This window comes from Mauremys mutica, chromosome 3 (genome assembly GCF_020497125.1).
Source record: "Mauremys mutica isolate MM-2020 ecotype Southern chromosome 3, ASM2049712v1, whole genome shotgun sequence".
In the NCBI taxonomy this organism is placed as follows: Eukaryota; Metazoa; Chordata; order Testudines; family Geoemydidae; genus Mauremys; species Mauremys mutica.
The window spans coordinates 90,118,059-90,141,740 of record NC_059074.1 but is presented as its reverse complement, the minus strand read 5'-3'; the positions used below and the strand labels follow the sequence as shown (position 1 = coordinate 90,141,740).

The 23,682-nt window shown below is 42.5% G+C and overlaps 1 protein-coding gene across 1 annotated transcript in view; it reads left to right on the top strand.

Moving 5' to 3' along the window:
- Window positions 1-23,682, top strand: part of ROS1 (ROS proto-oncogene 1, receptor tyrosine kinase) — a 96,549-nt gene that overhangs the window by 55,973 nt on the left and 16,894 nt on the right. The window contains exons 28-37 of the mRNA XM_045010300.1: window positions 1,474-1,706; window positions 4,588-4,764; window positions 5,737-5,911; window positions 6,422-6,539; window positions 10,849-11,036; window positions 11,914-12,006; window positions 12,558-12,693; window positions 13,231-13,393; window positions 14,635-14,699; window positions 23,139-23,268. Coding sequence (XP_044866235.1) covers window positions 1,474-1,706; window positions 4,588-4,764; window positions 5,737-5,911; window positions 6,422-6,539; window positions 10,849-11,036; window positions 11,914-12,006; window positions 12,558-12,693; window positions 13,231-13,393; window positions 14,635-14,699; window positions 23,139-23,268 — 1,478 coding nt within the window. The remainder of the gene's footprint in view (window positions 1-1,473; window positions 1,707-4,587; window positions 4,765-5,736; window positions 5,912-6,421; window positions 6,540-10,848; window positions 11,037-11,913; window positions 12,007-12,557; window positions 12,694-13,230; window positions 13,394-14,634; window positions 14,700-23,138; window positions 23,269-23,682) is intronic.

Sequence of the window (23,682 nt, the reverse complement as noted above, 5' to 3'; positions counted from 1 at the left end):
TTGAATATTCACAGAAAAATATGTACAATGATCATTCAGCTCTAGTTCCAATTCAGAGTGCATCCTTATTAATATTAAAATGCCCCATTCTATTATTTGAAATGGTTTGGAATGGATTCCATAGTGTGAAGGTATAGTTGGGAGAAATGGAATGAAATCAAAATAAGCAATATAGAAAACTCAGTATGGAAAACTTCCTAACAGTTTGATCTACTGGATTATGAAACCATTTCTCAAGATAAATGGTGAAAGCTTCATTGTTTGATAAACTTAAAAGTGGACAAAACAAAGCACTGAAAAATGTATTGTAGGAAACAATACTAGATAGACAGGAACTTGGTTAGCCTAACAATATTTTCCATTTCTAACTGTTGTGATTCCATGACTTATGAGGTGATATTTTATTTGTGTTTCTTTTACAAATTAGCTAATAGTTCATTTGAACGAAATGCAAGAATATGATGGTTTCACTACAGAAAATATCAGTGCAGTGCATCTGCTCGGTTTAAAATCTCATTGTAGGATGGACTGATACCTTATTAAATATTTCTCCTTATATATGGATGGCTGTACTTCTCTTGGCAGATCGTGAACAGAGTATCATTTCATATGTTCTTAGGATATGTGCCAAAGGCCAACTCAAGATCATAAGAGGCAACACTCTTGTACTGCTAAGAAAAATCTGTAGTGCTTCAAAGCAGCTGACATTTTGTTTTTGATTTTTTTTTTTAAAAAGAGAGAGAGATTAACAACACAAGATGTACAGAAACTGTAACTTCTTTGATGTGGAACCTCTCAAACACAGACATCCCTAAAACCAGGCTTTATAGATCTTGCTATCCTTGCATGAAGCCTCATTCTAACTTTCTAGCTTTTAGATCAAGCAAAACAAAAGTAAATCAGCATTTGACTCCCCGGGTTAAAATGCACACTTTATAGAATTAAAGCTATTAAACTGTCTTTCTTCAAACTTGACTTACTCCTTATATTTCAAGAAGATCAACATAACAAGCCTACTTTTCACGTTTCTACCTTCAGACATTGTTGAATTATCAGTGTGCAAAATTTCTGATTTCAGTATACGGGCTTTTTTTTTCCTAATGCATGCCTAGAGTAAATGCATATCTGAGATCCCAGGTAGGAGTCTAGCAAAGAGCATGAGTTCTGTGGCACCACTGCCAGGCTGGCAAAGAAGAATAGCTGTAAGTGTACCTGCTAGGACTGTGGGATAGCCGAAGACATATTAAGCACCTCAAAATATTTTTGAATCAGTGCACAGTTTTTGATGTAGAAGAATGTGGATTTTATGTGTATGATTTGTAGGGGTAGAGTGTAATTATTAAAAATGGATCATATGTCTCATGCTTTTGTGTATATTTAAAGCCCTTTATACTGATACTTTCTTCTTGATTTCTCTGAAAATAACCCTTGTCACCTAAATCTACAAGATTTTTGTTTTGCTCTTTGTTTCAGTACCAGAGGCAGTTAACCTCATTGAGATACTGGTTCTGTCTGATGACACCATCAATATATCTTGGAGTGAGCCTTCACAGCCAAATGGACCCATAGACTCTGTCCGCTATCAAATTACTGTCAACTTTTTACCCCCAATTCCTGCAGCTCCTTTGAGAAAAAATGAATTTCCAAATGGATCACTTGCCTGGTCTATTAACAGCCTCAATGGTGGAACAAATAACGTATTCAAGGTATAATTATAAGTTACTTTATCATATTTTCAGGTTTCTTGAGTAGACATACTTATTACCCAAAAAGTGACCAAGCCACTGTTTTGTAAAGTAAGAGCATACTTGCATTTTGTAAACATGGGTTCAGACCCCTGGCAGAGTTGTCTCAGTCCTTCAGCTTTCTGAGGAAGATAAATCACACTTCATCCATTTCTCCTTGTGTGGGTCTTTCAGATGAGATCTTAAAAACTGAGCTCTGGGGCCTTTCTGTTTTGTGTGGACACTTAAGACCCCATACATATGTGTAATGCTTGGCTGTGATATCTTTAGCTAGTAATTCTCTTCTTGGCACTGTCATGCAGCATGCTGTGAGTTGATCAGATGGCTGCCAACCTTCCCCCTGTAAGGCAGAGTTTTTCAGTCCTATGGTATATGCAGTAGTTTGGGATAAATGAAGCTATATAAATTTAAAATGTGAGTTGGTCAAATCTTGAAGTCTCACTGCAAAACTTCTATCCTGATCCATTGAGGTCAATGGGAGACTTCCCATTAACTCCACTGGTAGTAGGACCAGGTCTTTGGCCTATTGTTAGTATTATTAAAATATTTTTATTTAATGGAAAATTCCTAGTTCTCCCAAAAAGCTGTTTGGTCCAGATCTACCAAGATATTTACCAAGAACTCCAGACTTAGGTGCCTATGTCTGGCATTTAGGCTCCACTGAGATCCAGAAAACTTCTGCCTAATGCTGTAGGTGCTAAACTCACTTGATGCCTAAATTGTCAGGATAAAAGTTCCCTTGGTGCCTGAATTCCTGCCCCTGGCATGCACTCTGCTGCCTCACACTATTACTTGTGACGGGGCAGGCCAGATGGCTACAGGAGAGTGATCCTATTGGGATTCTGCCCGCCTACTACTAAAGGACCTCCCCCCAGCCTAAGGGGAGTATCCACTCTAGGCATTTGGAAGCCTGTTTCCCGCCTAAGCCCCAGGACGATCCATGATTGGGAGGAAGATATGTGAAGGATAAGTGTGTGGGGCCTGATTTGGTCGGCATGCTCAGAGGCTGCCTTCAGGGCTGGGTCCCGTTCAAAATCTGATTGGTGTGGTACTCACCTTGCAGCTTTTAGCTTCTGGCCAAAGCACTCACCTAGGAGATGGGAGACCTGAGTTCAATTCCCACCTCTGGCTGGGGGAAAGGATTTGAACAGGGATCTCCCACACATTTCAGGCGAGTGCTCTAGCAGCTGAGCTATGGGATATCCTGATATAGCACTCCCTCAGTCTTGCCTGTTGACGCTCTTCCACTGTGTGTAAGTAAAGTCATTGGAGCAGTGGGACTGGATCCTACATCTCCCATATGGGTGCCCTAACCACCAGGCTACAGAATCGTTCTCTCGCTCGCTCTCTGGCCCAATCGCTCTTTCATTATTTGATCCATTGTGGTACAGCTTCAACAGAGAGATGGAGGGAGCCCCACATCAGAATATCCCATAGCTCAGTGGTTAGTGCATTGTCCTGAGAGGTGTGGGAGGCTTCTTTTCCCCTATCAGGCAGAAGAATGAATTAAACCTGGGTCCCCCCAGCCCAGGTGAGTGCTCCAACAACTGGGGTAAAATGTATAGGGTGGTCACTAGACCTCCCTATGCATTTTGTGTGGAGTGAAGCAGGTGTCTAACCCACTCTCACAAAAAATGACTTAGGTGCCTACACCACTTGACTCCAGGAGAGGGTTCTTGGCTGTGGGTCACTAAGCAGAGATAGGTGCCTCCCTGCAGCGTGGATTCAGGAGCCTGTCTCTGAGAAAAGGGCAGAGCTTTAGCACATGCCCCTCTCCACAGCATCTTCCACAGGCTAGCTAAGGCGGCTCCCTGCTTAGCATGCTGGCTTTTGAGGCTCTCATTGTAAGGTGCTTGTCTCTTCATACATATTAGCCTGCACACCTAATTCAGGCTTTGTGGATCACGGTGGTGTTGCTGTGATATTTTTAGGCACCTAAAAGTTAAGCGCTGGGAAGCTGAGCATCGCACTGCCTTAGTCCCTTTGTGGCATCCAGGTTTTTCTATTCTATCCATAGAACTATACTTGATTATTTCACTGAAAGTTGACAGACACATACGAGTGGATTCCACCTTTCAGCAGTTTATAATTTTTTTTAAAAAAAGCATACTGCAAATAAATAGTTGGAGGAACAATACACCAATTCTGGTATTTCTTTAGTATTAGCAAGGGCAGGTTAACAAGGGTCTAAAAATGCATGCAGCGCATTGGCTGTTTGGTGGACTTTAGGAGAAAAACGTCTCTCAAATTAGGATGTGCCCCGGAAAGAGGAGTGCAGGGAATGGTCTTTAACATCTAGTTGGTTAAAATGTTGCAATTCCTTGTGGGTCATTGAATTCCACTGAAGTGTGACGCTATCCATGACACTGTCCAGGCAGGCTGCAGACAAAGGAAGGAGACTTATATGGACAGAATAGGTGATATTTTAATTGGTGATTTTAAACCTAGGGAGAAGGACTCAGTGGGTGTCAAAACGCTACCCAAAGGTTTGTGGAAATGCTTGTGTCACACAAGGAAGGAATATGAGGGGAGCAGTTCTGTGGGAAAGATGAAACTGGGGAGCTGAGAAGAGTCTGTTGGATGGGGCTAGCGGCCAAGAGGAGTCCTGTTTCAGGGTCCCCATAGCTTTAGTGGGAAGGCCAAGAATGTTTGGATTCAGGCTGTACATAGTCTTAATCTTTCCCTGAGTATTAACTTTGTTTAAAGCAGTTAAGTAATGTTCCAAGGTACTTGAATGACTAAAGGGAGCACTCACATTGCCATAACAACAACCACCAAAACCACACCCAATGCAGTTTTCAGAGTGGCTTGAGACTGTATGTTTCATTGTTTCTCCTGTTAGGTTCTTGCTTTTCATCCAGAGAAGAACTGGTTTTCTGAGAGTGCCCCTGTGTTTGCAGCAACGTTTGAGACTCCGCCTGTCCCAGTTCATATAATTGCCAGAAACACCAGTTGTCAGTTAGAATGGAGGTCTCCTTTGCATGGCAACATAACCAGCTTCTGGTTTGAATTGCAGAAGGTAAACAATAGCCTTTTCTTTTCAGATTAAAGGCCAGATTTTGTCCAGCCTTGTAGAGGGTGGGGAGGTAGGGAAGGATGCAAGGAGTCATACTGGGTAATTCAGGCACTATAATGTCACTGCCAGTAGTAGTACTCCAACAAGGGGCAAGGTGAAGGCAACACTGGCCAGGAACAAGGGAGAACTGCCCCTGCAGCAGGTGTTCTCCAGGATTTCCAAAAGATTTTTGGCTGAGTCATCCAGAATCTCTCAGGGAAGGAATAGCCCCCTTACACACTCTCCAGTGTGTGCTGTGGTTAGAAAGAAATAGGTGGGCTCCAATTTTTTTAAATGTTGAAATAATTTTTTTTAAAACAGTCTATGAATTTTATTTTCATCTCCTACATGGGGCAGGCCTAGAAAGAAACTGCTGGGGAAACAAATCAGTCCTGCAGCATGCGCTATGAAGTAAATGCTACAATGGTAGCAATATACATGGCAACTTCAGGTTTAACATCTGAACCACGGTAGTCAGAAAATGCCAGAGATGCTACTAGACTGCATGAATGTCTTAATAGAGCTGATCATAATCATGATGGCTTCACTTAGGATCAGCTTGGCAAGCAAAACTCACAGCGAGCCAAAGGTACAGGTCAAACACAGGTGTGGAAGGGGAAGGCTGCTTATGGTCTCTCCAGCTCTTGCACATCTATGCTACCCACTCTGTTGTCCCGTGTGATTTCCAGGCCTTGTAGATCTCAGAAGAATAACATCAAATATCTAGGTGGTCTTGGTCTGTTGGAAGAGGGTTTGTAGTTCACGTTCCCCCTGTCTCAATAGCCTCTCAATACTCGTGTTTGTATACATACTTCTTTAAGGGCCCCATACCAAGGCCACTGAAGTCAATAGAAAGACTCTGTTGATTGCAATGGACTTTGGATCAGGCCCTCACAGAGTGAGACCATTGACTCAGATGATATTTTATTTTTCTAGTGGCAAACAAAAAATGGCTGGTTTTGTCCTGCAAACATCACCTGTACGGCAGGTCCCACGTATAAATGTCATCTCACGGGAGTTCGTCCTGACACCAACTACTTTGTGCGAGCAGCAGTTATTTACATAACCGGAGCAAAAAGCACCTCACCTCCAGGAAGCTTTAAAACTAGGGGTAAGCCCTTAAAATCATGTGATCCTAGATTAACACTATTTTGAGGGTGCAAGGAAACATTTGCAGGGTGCTTTTCCATATAATATTCATCTTATAAGAATCACTGATTTCTCTCTGTGTGAACTCAAAAAAAAAAAAAAAGGCACAAAATAAATATCCGCCAAAAATAAAATTGGAGCACTTTTTCAAAGGTGGGAGATGGGGAAGGAGAGAGTGGAATTGAAATGAAATACTTTAATGTTATAAGAACTCGTGAATCCAGGCAGAAGTCTGAATGTGTGTGGATGAACCTTGTGAAGTTTCCCATCATGAATAAAATTCTAAAGGTTCCTTTTTCACAAGTAGCCTTTTAGATGAGAATCTCCAGTTCCTTCAGATGTCTCAACACCCAAGTGCACGTCGAAGTTTTGCTCTAGCCCTGGCTCTTGTCACTTTTTTCTCAGAATAGGAAATGTGTGTATTAATATACTATGTTTTCAGAATTCTACATTTTCTCACTTTGCACAATAGCTGGAGTTCCAAGTAAACCAGGAATCCCCCAAATAGCAGAGGAGAATAAAAATTCTGTACAGTGGGAAAAAGCTGAAGACAATGGAAGCAATCTTACCTACCACATTTTAGAAAGCAGGTAAGTGAATTGCAGAGCATGCTCCTGCTAGCAAATGATCGATGGTTCATTTGTGTATGGGTATCCAGCAGAACGTTTTACAGTAATTAAGTAGGAAATAGGTTCAGATTAAATACTAATGAGCTTACATTTTGGCCCAAATCCCAAATTGAACTTAAGCCATTTTAGAAATTTCTAAATGTTTGATATCCTTTGTTTTGAAATTGTATTTACATACTCCTGCACCTCTTGTTTTCAGGCAAGACAGGAAGGACGATCATCAATATGATTTGTGGCTGAAGGGGGGAATTCGGGCTTTCAGCTTATTCCTCATATTTGCTTACTAATAGAAGAGGTAGGCTGAGGAGTTGATGAGGAGATTCAGGGACCTCACAAGCACGCTGGCCTAAATTTTCCAAAGTGACTAGAATTGTTAGGTCCCTTGATTTTTTGGGTACTCAACTTGACACAGTTTAAAGGATCTGATTTTCAGAGGGCTGGTGCTCAGTTCATTATGGAAATCATCCCCCTCTGAGGTGTCTCAGGCTTCCAAAAATTGAAACGTCCCAAAACACTCAAAATCAATTTTGAAAATTTACACCAGAGACCCAAGGAGCTTTTAGTCTTCCTTATGGCTAAGTCTTCCTTATGTATCTGAAGGCAATATTGAAATAATAGAATCACAGAAGTGTAGGACTGTAAGGGACCTTGAGTGATCATCTAGTCCAGTTCCCTGCACTCAAGGCTGGACTAAGTGGTAATTAGACATTTCCTGACAGGGGTTTGTCTAACCTGCTCTTAAAAACCTCCAATGACAGAGATTCTACAGCCTACCTAGGTAATTTGTTTCAGTGCTTAACTACCCTGACAGTTAGCAAGTTTTTCCTAATAAAGGTAATAATTGGAGATATACCAATCTCTGAGAACTGGAAGGGACCTTGAAAGGTCATTGAGTCCAGCCCCCTGCCTTCACTAGCAGGACCAATTTTTGCCCCAGATCCCTAAGTGGCCTCCTCAAGGATTGAACTCACAACCCTGGGTTTAGCAGGCTAATGCTCAAACCACCGAGCTATCCCTCCCCAACTGAGCTAGCCCTCCCCTAATGTCCAACCTAAACTTCCCTTGCTGCAATTTAAGCCCATTGCTTATGTACTTGAAAACTGTTAATTTACTTGAAAACTCTCAATTTTCTCTTCTTCAGACTAAACAAATCCAGTTTTTTCAATCTTCCCTCACAGGTCATGTTTTCTAGACCTTTAATAATTTTTGTTGCTCTCCTCTGGACTTTCTCCAGTTTGTCCACATCTTTCTTGAAATGTTGCACCCAGACCTGGACATAATACTCCAGCTGAGGTCTTATCAGCGCAGAGTGGTAGGATTACTTCTCATGTCTTGCTTGCAACACTTCTGCTAATATCCCAGAATGATGTTTGCTTTTTTTGCAACAGTCTTACACTCTTAATTTATATTTGCCTTGTGATCCACTATGACCCCCAGATCCCTTTCTGCAGTTCTCCTTCCTAGGCAGTCATTTTCCATTTTGTATGTGTGCAACTGAGTGTTCCTTCCTAAGTGGAATCTTTGTATTTGTCTTTATTAAATTTCATCCTGTTTACTTCAGACAGTTTCTCCAGATCATTTTTTAATTTTAATCCTATCCTCCAAAGCACTTGCAATCCCTCCCAGCTTAATATCATCTGAAAACTTTATTAGTGTACTCTCTATGCCATTATCTAAATCATTGATGAAGATATTCAACAGAACTGGATCCAGGACTGATCCCTGTGAGACCCCACTTGGTATGCCCTTCCAGTTTGACTGTGAACCACTAACAACTATTCTCTGGGAATGGTTTCCCAACCAATTATGCACCCGCCTTATAGTAGCTCCATCTAGATTGTATTTCTGTAGTTTGTTTGTTTATGAGATGGTCACGTAAGACAGTGTCAAAAGCCTTACTAAAGTCAAGATATAACACATCTAATGCTCATACCCCATCCACAAGGTTTGTTATCCTGTAAAAGAAGGCTATTAATTTGCTTTGACATGATTTGTTCTTGACAAATCCATGCTGACTGTTACTTATCACCATATTATCTTTTAGATGTTTGCAAATCGATTGCTTGATTATTTGCTCCATTATCTTTCCAGGTAATGAAGTTAAGCTGACTGGCCTGTAATTCCCCAGATTTTCCTTATTCCCCTTTTTATAGATGGGCACTAAATTTGTCCTTTTCCAGTCCTCTGGAATCTGTCCCACCTTCTATTAGTTTTCGAAGATAATCGCTAATGGCTCAGATATCTCCTCAGTCAGCTCCTTGAGGATTAAGAAATGTCTTAGGAAAGGCTATCTTCTAAATATTTCTGACTCTGATAAACTCAGAAAAAACAGAAAGTTCTGGAAATCTCATAAGAAAACTAGTTCTAATAAGATTTCCAAGCCATTTCCCAGATACATAGATCTGTTTGGATAAACTGGTTAATCAGATGAAGTTTTGGATGCTTTTCCAAATCAAACCTCTGAATCAATTAATGCATATTCATCACTAATTGAAGTATAGATACCTCATTATCCAGAGGCATTGCGGGGGAAATGTTAAATAGTTGTCAGACAAGGGCATTAAATGTTCCAGGTTACTGGAAACTCCTTGAATTAATCCTCTTACAAATGGTTAGCTTTAGTGAACATGTCTATACTCATGGGCATCTACACAGCAGTAGCTAAAACTGTAAAAAGTCCTTCTTTTGGGATCAGATGGGGTAACTGTATAGCCTAGGATATTTTTTGTCAGAAGAGTTGTCTTTGATTCTTCCAATTCCTGATAAGGAATCTGGAGGGGAATCTTGTCAGGGCATTCCAGAGTCAATGTAAGTATTAAATCTCCCAAAGATGAATACATTGCATAATATCAAAGGGGGTTCTTCTGCTGGGATATTTCTATGACATTTCGTAAATTGGGGGTTAGGAAAAGAACCAAAAAATAAAACTCAGTGCATTGTTTTTCCTAAGTTAATTTAGTGCTCATGATAGTGAAAGACTGACAGCACTGCCAGAACTTGGCATACTTCAGCTGCATAAGCTTTCACCCAGGCATACTTTCCTGGTGTTGTAAGCTTCTACCATGAGAACACGACAGTACTGAGCTAGATACGATAACTGAGATACGATGAGACCTGATGATTTTGATCTGCTAAAGGCCAGATTGCACCTGACCCATGTGTGGGAGTCCAAGGTGAGGAAAGGCATAAGGAGCTTTATCTCATGTAAGGGTTATGCACAGTCACAAGTTTGTATTCTCCTGGCTCCAAAGCAGCCCATAATCAGTCCATGATTCATCTTTGATTTTTCATCAGTTTTCTGAAATTTACTTTTCTCATGTGGCTTTGATGTAAAACCAGGAGAAGGTCAATGGTTTCAACTGAGTTTTGCACCCATTTGAACCCAGTTAGATAAGTGTGAACCCAGCTAACCAATACCAAAGAAAATATTGGCATAATCTCCTTGAGGATAACCATTGATTTTCACAGAACTCTATCAGTAACATGAATAACCCGACAACATATACATTTAGCTTCCACATGGCTTTCTGGGCTAGATGTTTTTGTTCTGTTGTTCTGCTTTAGAGTGAGTTGTGGGGTTTGTTGGCATACAGTACAAGGCCATTTCACATGGAGTACACCTGTATCGTGTAACATGAAATGACGATTCAGACATGCCCTACAGATCTAATGTATGTTCCTTCTTCAGATGATGTATAATCTGCTCTGAATTTGTGGTAAGCGAGCCAATCAAAGCCAACTTTAAAAGGAAGCAATATACCTGGCAGCCAGCAGATACTGTGGGAAACTGGCTAGCTAAAGGATTGTGTCTTCCCTGCCAGTGACATGCTTTCTGTATTAGCTTGTGAAACCTGATACATAAGAGGCACTGAACTGCTTTAGGCCTGAGAGAGCTAAAACCTCTAACAGTACAAAGAATAAATGAAGAGTTTTTTGCCTAAAATCAAACAACAGTGTTCTGAGATCCTGGCTATGAGCGGCATATTAAAACAGCAGAAAGGATGCCCTCACCGGGTATGTCCAAAACATGCTGGCATTTCATTTTCTATGCCAGGCTAAAGAGGTGTCATCTCCTGCGTTACTGGAACGGCATGTTAATATCACTATGTTTCTGTAGCCAAACCCACATGAATGGAATGGTACTGGCTAGAGAGCATGTGCAAGAAGTGAGTCTTCATGTAGGCCATGCTGTTGAAATGATGTATGGCAGAAGCCATAAATAACAAAAACTAGCTAATATATCTTTGTTGTTTTGCTGTGCACTTTGTAGGAAGGGGTCCTGGAACACAAGCAAAATGAAGCCTTCTTGGGAGATGGTTTACAATGGCTCTTGTACCAATATATGCACATGGAAGGCCAAGAACCTAGAAGGAACTTACCAGTTTCGAGCCGCAGCTGCAAATATGCTGGGACTGGGTGAATACAGTGGCATCAGTGACAATATAGTGTTGGTTAAAGGTATGTGCTGTACTTTTTATTCTGTAAATCAGCTAACATTGAAATGGTAGATCACCACCACAAATCATTTTTATTCAGGGTAACCCCAATGATTTATGAACAGAGACAACTATTTGTATGAAGATGTCGTAGCATCTATAGTGTAAAATGTGTAAGTGGCAATTAATAGCAGTGTTTCTGTGAAGATTCCCAGTTGGCAGTGCTAGGGCTAACTTTCTTTTCAGAGAAACACTGGGACCAAACTCTCTCTGCACTCGTTATCCCTGGGTTGGATATGTTTTTCTACACTGTCTGGAGATGCTGTGGTATATCGAATGAAGTAAGGGTGGGGTTCAAAGGAGCTCAGTGTTTGCTCAGTTCTGCTCCCATTGACATCAGTGAGAGTTTTCCCATTGACTTCAGTGGGAGCAGACGTAGGCATGCACTGAGGCTTTTGAAAATCCCATCCTAACTGTTTAACAGTTGAACAGCTCTGCACTCTTCTTTCATTTACAACCGTCGGAGGTTAGAGGAACGGCACAGAGCGGGAGTTCTAACAGGCTCCGTCTACACTTCATCCCTTACAATGGCATGGCTGTGCCACTGCAGCCGCACTGTTGTAAGGGGCACAGTGTAGCCACTCGAGAGCTCTCCCGGCAACAAAATAAAACCACCCCGAACAAGGGGCAGTAGCTACATCGAAGGAGAGCAGCTCCCACTGGCAAAGCGCTGTCCAAACAAGCGTTTTTTGTCATTAAAACTTTTGTCATTCAGGGGTGTATGTTTTCACACCCCTGAGTGACAAAAGTTTTAACCTCGAAAGTGCAGTGTAGACAAAGCCACAGTTTTGCTGAGCTCAGTTGCAATGTCAGTGAACTACTCTTCTCTTTCTTAACAGACGCTGCGCCCCGCCCAGAGGCAACCATGACCATAGCTGTTGTGACTGGAGTGATTGCCTTCATCTTAATTGTGATTGCACTGTTTGCTTTAGGTATGTGATTACAAAGTTTAATGCACCTTGTGCGTCTGCCAGACCACAACAAAATGAAACAGATCAGGAATGTAAGAGAAGGACCGGCTGGTGTTTTAGAGCTAGATCTTGTGAGGTGCCAAGCAACCACTGGAGCATGTTTCCTGGCCTTAGCACAGTAGAAACTTGGATCTCTACTGTGTGGTGCTGTATAGCCCCCATGCAGAAGACCTGGGGCTAGAAGGGACCTGAGAATGCTCATGTTTTGGGTCACCAGAGATTATCGGTTATACTCATAGTGGCAAGTTTCATTGCAATGATTTTAGTTCTCTGTAGGGAGAGCAGAGGGATACTGAGGGTGCAGTTGCACTCTTGCATTGTAAACTCACACTAGTACGGTTAGTAATTGTTTCGTCAGGTATGTCACTGATGTTCATATGTATAAACCCAAATGCGGGAAAGGGACTAGAAAAGGGTCTATGATATAGAGGAAAAGCAAATGTAATTATTCAGCTTACTTGTGTAAAAGGATGTCAAAGTGCAATCTCCTATGTTCTGCTTTTCCCTTCCAGTCTGGCACAGAATATGGAAGTTCAGAAAGTCTGCGCAGCATGGGCAGATAGTGCTTGTCAGAGAAGATAAAGAATTAGATCAACTTAGGGGGCTGGCTGATGCTGTGGGATTGTCTAATGCTTGCTATGCTGTGAGGTATGTAATTGTGACATGTGTAAAAGCTACTTCCAGAGCAGAAAATTTAGCCGACCTTCGTGAGCCTGATTTTCACAGATGCCGAGCACCTAAAACTTGAGTGAAGTCAGTGGGAGCTGTGGGTGCTCAGCACTCAGAGAATCAGGCCCAGCGAAAGTGACTCAGTGCCCTCAATTGGGGCAGATTTTTAAAAGAGTTCAGCTTCCATCTAGGCACCTAAATAAGGACCAGCTTTTCAAAAGAGCATAGGACCCAGATGCTCCCATTGTGGCACTGTGGAATATCAGTCCATGATTGCTCAGCATCCTCTGTGCTGTGACGGGTATAAATCTGGCTCTAGGTACACAAGAGGTGTAATTCCCTCCTCTGCAGAGGGCATGCAAAAATCCTGTGCATCACTTCAGTCTCTTGTAAACTGCGTTCAAGACAAATTGTACCAAATTTGTTTAAGGCAAAATTTGAGAACATTCCTCAACCATGTACTTATTTGAATGAATATTTATTTTTAAAGCTATAACAAGCCATACTGTTTTGTAGCACTCTTCCTACTCGGGCGGAGATTGAATCTTTGCCAGCCTTTCCTCGGGACAAACTGAATTTGCATAATCTGCTGGGAAGTGGAGCCTTTGGAGAGGTGTACGAAGGGACTGCAGTAGATATCACAGGAGCTGGAAATGGGGAATCCAAAGTGGCAGTGAAGGTAATTTCAGCTGTGTAGCCCCTTTAGCAACAGCATGGTCTAAGGTGAGCAAAAATGGCTTTGTGGTTAGGCCATAGGAATAGGAGTCAAGAAACATGGGTTCTATTTCTGTCCCTGCCACTGATTCACTCATGGAATCCTTGTGGAAATCACTAAGGGCTGAGCTCCCCTCATAGCACATGTTAATGTCAAGTCTTGGGCCTTTCCTTATCTGAGACAGTTAAACATTTTAACTTAAATCATATATATATAAGTTACTAGAGGAGGGTAATCCAGAATTTAAATTTTATATATAGATAGATAGATAGATATTTAAATTCTGGATTACCCTCCTCTAGTGACTTAACTAAGACCAAATCTACATTCAATTCCAAATCTTGGGAATGTGAGACTAACTCACTAGGCAACCCACGGCATGTCTACCCTGCAGCTGGGAGTGTGCCTCCCAGACGCAGTAGACAGAGTCACTAATGCTACTCAAGCTAGCACACCAAAATTGGCAGCGTGTATGCTGTGGCACAGACGGCGGCTCAGGCTAATCACCTGAGTCCCCTGGATCAGTCCTCGGCTGACTAGCCTGAGCCTCCACCCATGCTGCAGCATCCACACTGCTGTTTTTAGTGTGTTAGCTCAAGCAAACCTAGTGTAAATCTGTCTACCCAGGCTGGGAGGCAGGCTTCCAACTGCAGTGTAGATATACCCTAGTGCCACAGTAATGTGACTTGACATAATGATCCAATCTCCCTCTTGTTTAACTATCAGTTGAAACAAGACCTGGAGAGCTGGGAGGTGTAATAGCATGTATGGGAACACTGAACATGTAGCTTTACCTTTATCAAGAGCATGTTGCATTGCCACAGAAAGGGAAAGCTGAAAACAAACGGGATCCATCTGAAAACATGGTTAATACCGTATTGCACAACTATAGGCAACTCCTTTCAGATGGAACGCAATTTTCCTAAGTGTCTTTAGCCTCAGGTGTTACTTCCCTTCCCCATACCCTGCTGTCTGTTTACTAGGCTGTCTTTACACTGTGAGCTCCTCACAGTAGGAAGAAGGCATAGATGCCTACTTCTGTTTAGAAAGTGCCTATTACATTGTAGCCACTACTGGAAATATAGAATAGGAAAAGTGTGTGTGTTAGAAGAGGAAAATGGCCCATTGAATTTTTTCTTCTATAGATGCTACATGGGTTATACTGGCACTGACTGAATTGTGCTAACTACTTGTTTTGGCCTTAGACTTTGAAGAAGGGTGCAACGGACTATGAAAAGAGTGAGTTCCTGAAGGAGGCACACTTGATGAGGTAATGTTGGATCTGCCACAAAATTTCTTTCAAGAATGATCTAAATGAAGGCTCTGGCCTTCAGGAGGGATTAGAGAATCACTTTCATCTGAATGGGGTTTGTGGGTATCTTTTGTGTCTCTTATTTTTGCTGAAGAATTAAAGCATCCCTGATGAATCATATCAAAATGAAGTTGCAAAATTTGTTTGCATAGTAGATGGAGATTGAAAGTTTATTGCACTAATTTCATGAATTGACTGGACCTTTGGACTGGGAATGTTGCAGCCTCACTGCTCCTCCCTCTGAGCCAATTAATATAATAATAACTATAGTGATAATTAATAATAATGGGGTGGTGTTTGACAGCCCCAGTTTATCAGGATAAGAATAGGCCCCAAAGTTTTAATTCCTTGTTGAAAGTTGGTTTTAACACATTCACCAGTAGAGGTTGTCACATATCCTTACCTATTCAGGGCTCAAATATATGATATATGTACATGTCCTCTGAGAATGAATTTACACAAAGAGGTCAGTGTTTGAGCTGGAAATCCAGGTTCTCTGGAGTCCCCAGTGAATGTGCCATGATTTGAGGTAAAGACTTCACTTAGGAATATGAATAAGGCTTAATTTTCAGAGGCGTTGAGCACTTGCAATTCTCTAACTTCAAATTTGGGCACTCACAATAAGAAGCTGGTATGGAACATTTGGAATTTAATTTCCCATACAGAAAATATAATATTATTGAATTATAATAGAGAGATAGCAATTGTATTGTGTGCATACTCCCTCTTTGCTTCTGTTTCCATAAGTTTTTTTAAAAAATCAATGTCACATTTCCTTTGCTCATTCCTTACGCACTGTCTGAACTGAGTGTGGAATGAGACAGGATCCTATGCTTGTATCTGATTATGTAATTAAAGACTATCAAAACGCAGTTTCATAAAGGAGAGGAGTTAAGGTTTTATGTGCATTTCCTGACTTTTGAATGCATCCATTCCCTTCTTTGAGTGCTGGTCCCTATGAGTAGTCAGTGTGGGTGCGCCTCTTTAATTTGTCCTCTACTACCCGTGGTCTGGGACAGAATCCACCTGTGTTCTTTTCTTTCACTCGATGTTTTACCTGTAAATAATTGTAAATAGTTATTTCATTCTTATGTTTACAAAGTTGGTTAGCTTAAATCTAATTTAGTTAGAGTTCGGGAGGTTTCTTCCCCCACCCTGTCTCCCCTATGCCCAGAGTTCCTGGCTTCAATCTGCCTTGCCTGCCCCTAGATCTCCTTCTGAGTGACCCTCACAATACCAGCCTCCACTGCTTGGGGGAGTCATGCATTCTATCTAAGTGTGGGATTTGTCACTTGTCTCCCCCTGTACCAGGCAGGCTCTGGGAGTTACAGGTCTGCCAACCCTTTACAGAGCTACCATGAGACCTAGATCGGATCCAGGGCCATCCCATTCTCCAATTCTTCACCTGAACCGCTGAGCACTGCTCCGGTGGCAGAACGTCCCACCAAGCTGAAAGACCAAGTGGAAGCATGACAAGGGTAAGGAACACAAAAGAGGAGAGAAGTCTGTTCATAGGTCCTCATATAGGAGAGCAGCTTCACTTCCTCTCTCAGGTTTGAGCAAGACTCTGCGCCCCATACAGTGTTCACCTAGAACTCATGGTGAGATTGGACACACATTGATGATACCAGCAGCTTTTGCTGTTCCAAAACTGTCCTCTGAGTGATGCAAAGATAGTGCCAGTGCACTCCCTCTATGCTGGCAGTGTCATACTGCACGCCTAAGCCTGCACCATCAGTCCTGAAACCAAAGACTCCAGCCAGTTCTCTTCCAGCTCAACTGAGATTTGCCCTTCAAGATGTTCTGGCAACCTACCCGGATCCAGAGTCCCTGATGCTCATGTAACCAATGTTAGTACAGGACATTTGTAACCCACACACCTCCTGAGTGTGGTGTTCTGTCCCCTCTAGTGGCCAAGACCACTTAGAGATTAATGAGTCTGCTCTACAGCCTTAGCTAAGGGCCAGTTGGCTTTTAGTTTATGCGGTAGAGGCTCATGCACTAATCTCCAGAGGCCCCAGGTTTGATCCTGCCTGCCGACGACCGGGATCTATGTCGGTGTTACACATTGAAACACCATCCATTCCCCAACCCCACCTCCAACAGAGCTATGATATCAGGATGCTGTCCCTGCCCCACCTCCAGCCATACCACCCTCACCCAGGTGACACCAATGGCCCCACCTCTTAAATTGGAGAATTCTACTCAGAGGAGGAACAAGAGATGGTAAACCAGTTACAATAAGGCTTCCCTATAGGAGTCTAGCCCTGACAGGGCTTCATGGAGACTCTCCCCTGCCCCGGACCCATATTCACCCCCAAAGGTGTACTGGTACCAACATACGATCCACCTCCTTACCCGTACGACCCTATGTGGTCGCATTAGGGTGCATGGGATCCTTACCACCAGGCCCAGAATCATAATATTTCAGATATCAACCTCAACCTCCAGCATTTAGAGAGAAAGTTCTGGCAGAATATCAAGAGGCGCAGCTGGAGCAGCTGGTACTGCCAGAACACTCTATGATTTCATCCTGATCCCCAGATGAGGTGGTATTGCTAGTCTTCCCCACTCTGCCTGACCGTTACAGGCAATACCAAAAACTGCTTAGGAGGATAGCTGACACCCTTCAAATTCCATTGGAGGAAGTGCAGGAGCTACATGCAAAGCTTTTAGCCATCCTTCACTCTGCAGCTCCTGCCAAGATGGCCTTATACATGAATGAAGCCATCTTGGACTTGGATAAGGCCATTTGGAAGACCTTGGCCACCTGAGATATCAAGACTTCCAGTCAGCTCACTGAAGGTTCATTTCATAGCTATCATTTCACCCTCCAATAGAGAGTTACTCAGTTTTCACTTATCCCATGACAGTCCAATTCCTTAAAGGCTTTGTTAGTATTTTCCCTCTGCTATCTTTCCCTCCCAGGGATCTGAATTTAGTACTAGCAGCACTTATGAGGCTGTCCTTTGACCCCTTGGCTTCATGCTTCTTCCTGTATTTGATGAAGATGGCCTAGATCCTGTGGTTGTTCTTATGGTCCTGTCAGATTTCCATCTAAATCAAATGATTCATCTACCTGTATTTCACCTGAAGCCCCATCTGAGCGATGAAAGAAGATGACACATGTTAGATGAAAGCCTTTCCCTGTCTTTCTACTTGGATTGGACAAAGCCATTTTGAGGAGCTGGAATGCAGGGCAAGGTCATATAGTCCCACAGATTCTTGAGGTGAATCTCTGGCTGCATCCTCCTCCGTTAACAGCTTGCAGAAATTACTCCTCCTCCATGTTGTATCAAAGGTCACTCACATAGGGCACAGGCTACCCGTAGAATCACTGCAAGGTGTCCCTCTTTCCAAAATCTGCAGGGCAACTACTTGGAGCTCTGTCCATACATTGACTCAGCACTATGCTCTGACTTATGCCTTGGCAGATGCTGCATCCTTTGGTTCAGCAGTCCCACAGTCTGTGGTACCAGGTACCTTCTCACACCCTTCTCCAGAATAAACATGTTTTAGGAATTGCCCACAGTTAATACAGAACCAATGTTCTCTCTAATTTTTTCCGTCCATGTGCGGCATAAATTTTGTTATGTGCACCGAGGTATGTGCCTATGTGCGCCACCAGTAGAAACCAAAAACCTAGATAGAATATATAGTTTTAAAAAGTTACCATAGGGATAATTACTCCAGCCAGGACAAGTTAGGCATTTTAGAACTCACTACTCAAAGAATTAAATTTAAGTGTAAGAGAGAAATAAAAATGATGAAATGCATAGACCAGTCAAAAAACTGAAATAACACACTTTGAAAGAATAAAATTACAGCGTATCTGTGCATTTCAGGAAGTACCAAGAAGTAACAACAACAATAATACAAGTATGTTTTGGGAGGTGAGGGTAAAAGACACACACACACACACACACACGTCAGTGTGTGTACTGTCTGCTGGGGAAGTCTCTGAGAGACGCCATGCACTGTCTCTTTAAGGCACCCTCGCTGACGGTGGAAAGGCTCATTCAGACCACAGCAGCTCTCCTGCTCCTGTGCCCTGCTCCCCTCTCTGTGGAGATGGGGTACATGGGCAGGGGGGGAAGGGAGAGACAGAATATGTGTATGTGAGAGAGAGGTGGCGACAAAGACAGAGAGATCATGCACTGTCTTTTAAAGGCACTCACTCACCACTCGTTCAGATCTCAGATCACAGCAGCTCTTCTGCTCCTGATCCCTGTCCCGCCTACCCTGCTCTGCGGAGATGGGGTACAGAGGGAGGGGGACACCCTGATATTAGTGCCTCCCCCTTCCCCCACTCTGCACAGCCAGCAGGAAGATCCCGGGAGCAGCTGGCCAGGGGCTCCAAGGCAGAGGGCAGGAGCAACATGGCTACAAAGCAGCGGGGGGAGGGGCACATGAACACATGCTGCTGCCTGCCAGATGTGTGCAGCTCTGCTAATCAAGTGTGTGGCACCTGAATCACTCCTGGGCAGCCGCCCGACCGCGCAGCTTAGAGGGAACACAGATAGGGACCAACACTAGAAGAAGCAAGGAAAGTTACGTACCTTATAACAACTGGATTTCTTTGAGATGTGTGGTACTTGTGGGTATTCCCGACCTGCTCTCCTTCCCCTCTGATTTGGATCCTCATGTGATTCGCGGTGGAGTAGGTACTGAAGGGGCAGACTGTTGGCACCACCATTTATGCCCTTGGTTTGTGGCATGAGGAGGCGTAGCATGCAGATGTGGACCAATGGAAAAAGGGGTAAACAGTGAGGTGGCAACATCTGCAGATGATACAAAACTATATTTGATAAATGCAAAATAATGCACATTGGAAAACATAATCCCAACTATACATATAAAAGATGGGCCTAAATTAGCTGTTACCACTCAAGAAAGAGATCTCAGAGTCATGGTGGTTAGTTCTCTGAGAATATCCTATCAAAAAAGCTAACAGAATGTTGGGAATAATTAGGAAAGGGATTAGACAGAAAATATCATATTGCCTTTCTATAAATCCATGGTACGCCCACATCTTGAATACTGTGTGCAGTATGCGAATAGCGTAGCTGAAGTTGCGTATCTTAGTTCGAACACCCCCACTAGTGTAACCCAGGCCTTAGAGATAGGTAGAATACGAAACAAAATTTAAAAATTAATTGCTTCCATTAACCTTCACTCAACCAGGAACTTTTTTGTGTGTTTCATTTGCTATCGAATTTTCATGCGAGGCACTTAGAAAAAGGGAGATATTTTCATTAGCTGTCGAGGAAGTCTAATGGTAGATGCTTGATATTTATCAGTTAGATCTCATAAATTATTGAAGCCAAGGACTGACTGGGCAACATAATTGCAGCTATTTAAAAATCCTGATGTGCTTTTTATCTAAATATTACCTTTCTGTTGCTTGTCTGTCTAAATGAATATTGCAGTGCAGACTGTAATGCTATGCACACCGTTGTGTTTAAACAAGGAGTATACGTGGCTTCTGTTACTATTATTATGCACCAGTGATAAAATACTTGGGGTACATTCTGTTTTCAAACAACCATTTGATATTGGATATTGGTAACTGAGTCTCTTGTGTTCAAAAATATATTGCAAAATCTCGGGAGATAAAGAATGACAGCTCTGTGGAGAAACTGTTGGAGACTTGTAAGGGAAGTACCAGGTGCTCCTACTCTTACTATTGTTCTTGAGAGCCAGAGTTTATGTATGATTGAGAGGTATGTGCCAGGCAGGGGAAGGGAACTGTCAACTTAAAAATCACACTTCTCACTGAAAAGTTTTTACCTACTATTGTTACAAGCAACACCTAAGATTCCTGGAACTGAAAGAGGTTAGAGGAAAAACGTTTCTCAGTTTTATTTGTTTGTTTACATTTGACAACACTTTGACTAAAGTCAGTTTTACTCTATCCCCTGTATAGTTTCCCAGATTGTTTGGAATCTTTCACGTAGCATTGGAAAACCATTTTAAATCACAAGAAATTGTGACTGTAAAAACAGAAATAGACAGAATCTGCTTTTAATTCCGTCTTTAAAATGTACTAGATTTTAGAGTGATAATGTCCCTAGAATATCCCTATTTGTTTGGACACATAAAAGTCTGTTTATGGGGTTTATGCATACAAACAGATGCGATTGCAAGTATTCTTCATACAGTTTTAGATTTCCCTTGAAAATGTACTATAGGAAGCAATACTGCAAAAGCAAGTGGTTGGGCTGGGTAACCTAATAGGTCTTTTACATCTCTAACTCTCCCGAATCTATGGTCATTTGCCCCTAAAGACTATACGATGGCAACCATCTGTCTCAAAAAATGATGGTGTGAGTGCCAAAGAAGTCCAGTTACTGTGTGTCATTCGGCTAAAGTGGCTAAAAAGTCCAATTCTTGAGTGACAGTCCTTGCCACAGATAATGAAGGTGTAAGGTACAGGGCCAAAGGACGAAGCCAACTCATTACTAGCACTTGAGAACTGCTGCACTTTGCTATTCACTGTCTTCACTTTCCTCTCTCACAACCACCCCTTGTCAGCTCTTTGACTCTGTGGTAAAGTGCAGGCCTCTAGAGCAGCCTGTTGCTAGCTGCATCTTTCCCAGCTTATGGTGTCAATGTTGAAAGTTTTCAAGTCCCTCTTGCAAATGTCCTTGTACCTGACCCTAGGTCAGCCTAGTGGCCTCAGGGTATCTGCAAGTTCTCCATGTAGGAAATCCTTTGGACTATGTTCATCTTCCATCGGGTGCAGATGACCAAGCCAATGGAGACATCTGTGTTTGAGAAGAGTGATTAGACTTGGCAATGTTGCTTTCTCAAGTGTCAGGAACTTTGGTTTCCCACTTGATATTTAGACTACAGCAAAGACAGCAGGTGTGTGGAAGATGTTTAGCCTTCTTTCATGTCTGTGGTAGGTGGTCCAGGCCTCGCCACCCAACAGCAATGTGCTCAAAATGCATGTCTGCTAGATGTGTATCTTGGTGTTCAGTGTTAGTTTCCTGTTATCTCACACACCCTTGGTTAGTTGTCTGAATATGGCAGCTGCCAATGCAAGAATTAAGCTTGTCATCTAGCAATAAGTTCTCCAGTACAGATGATCCTAGGTAACAGAACTTGTGCACAATATTTAGCATGGTGTTAGCTGTTGAAATGTCTGGTGCAGCCAACACACCTTGTGCCATAATCAGAGTCTTCTTTAGACTGTTGGTTAGTCCAAATTCATTACAAGCTTGTGTAACCCACACACCTCCTGGGTGTGGTGTTCTGTCCCATCTAGTGGCACCGAGACCATTTTAAGAGAGAGAGTTAAATGATTCTGCTCTACAGCCTTAGCTAAGAGCCAGTTGGCTTTTAGCTCATGCAGATGAGGCTCATGCACTCAGCTCCCGAGGCCCCAGATTCGATCCTGCCTGCCAATGATTGGGGTATGTTGGCGGTACAAGTGGGGGCTCATCCAGGATTTCAACTGGGAAGTCTCTGAAGCTCGGGACACACTTCCTCAGCTAGGGGAAGTATGTAACCCACACACCTCCAGGTTGTGGTGTTCTGTCCCATCTAGTAGCACTGAGACCATTTAAAGAGAGAGAGATAAAAATGATTCTGCTCTACAGCCTTAGCTAACGCCAGTTGACTTTTAGCTCATGCGATAGAGGCTCATGCACTAAGCTCCAAAGGCCTCAGGTTTGATCCTGCCCACTGATGACCAGGGTCTGTCGGGGTTACACTAGCACAAAGCTATGGCAAAGCTGCTGAAGCTCCTCTTCACTAAGATGATATGTTGCCCACAGACTGTATCATGGAATGGATTTCTCTGGGTGAGTCATTCTGCTCTAATAATAGTAATTGTAAAATGTCCCCTTTTTTTCTCATTTAATTTTATGTTGCGAATAACACTATAAATACAATAAATCTCCAGAATATCAAGGGCAGATTGCAGTTCATATTAACTTCAAGAGGAGACAATCCCATGGGTATTCTTCTTCTGCACATGTACTTTTTTCTAGGAACACTAGGGTGACTGGATAGCAAGCGTGAAAAATCGGGACAGGACGGTGGGGAATAATAGGTGCCTCTATAAGACAAAGCCCTGAATATCGGGACTGTCCCTATAAAATCAGGACATCTGGTCACCCTAAAACACTCTGAAGAGTCCATGCCTAACCACCCTACCCCATAGAATAACATAAAGCTACATTTTTGGTATATATACATGAGCTCTCTTTAAGGTTGAGGAGATACAGAACTTTGCAAGGGTCAAAAGCCTGCAATTGGTGCAGACAGGATTTTAGAGATGAAACAGCTTAGTACAGTACTGGTAGCTGGAAATGGGTGCAGTCTAGTTAACTAGTAAAGTCTATGATTTTTCTTGGATATTTCCTCTGACATATGTTTTCTTTTCTTCAGCAAATTTGATCACCCCCACATCCTGAAGTTACTTGGAGTCTGCCTGTTGAATGAACCCCAGTACATTATCCTGGAACTGATGGAAGGAGGAGATCTACTCAGCTATTTACGAAGAGCAAGAGGGCAAAAGGTAGGCAGCGGACTCCAAAAGGTATGTTTTATTTTTAGCATTCCTGAAGGATCCCACCATTTTCCTCTTTTCCCCTCCATGAAAAGCCCTGTGTCTGTCCAACCTTTTTTTCCATCTGAGGGTCTCTGGACTGACTTCTTCATAGCAGCCCAGGAACTCAACACTGAGCTCATAACCAACTTCAGATCTTTTGTGTGGCAGTAGCTTGATCTGCCAATAGGCCTAGGACTGTATTTTAAAAAAACATTTTTTAGTCCTAAAATGCCCATCGAGTTTACCTAGTAAAATCATGTACCCCAAATAGGCATAAATAAGGCTGATAATATAATATTTTCCCTTTTTATTTGTATTGCAGAAGCATCTATAATGGGACAAGCAGTTCTCAAACATATAGGAAGACACTGTCCCTGTCTC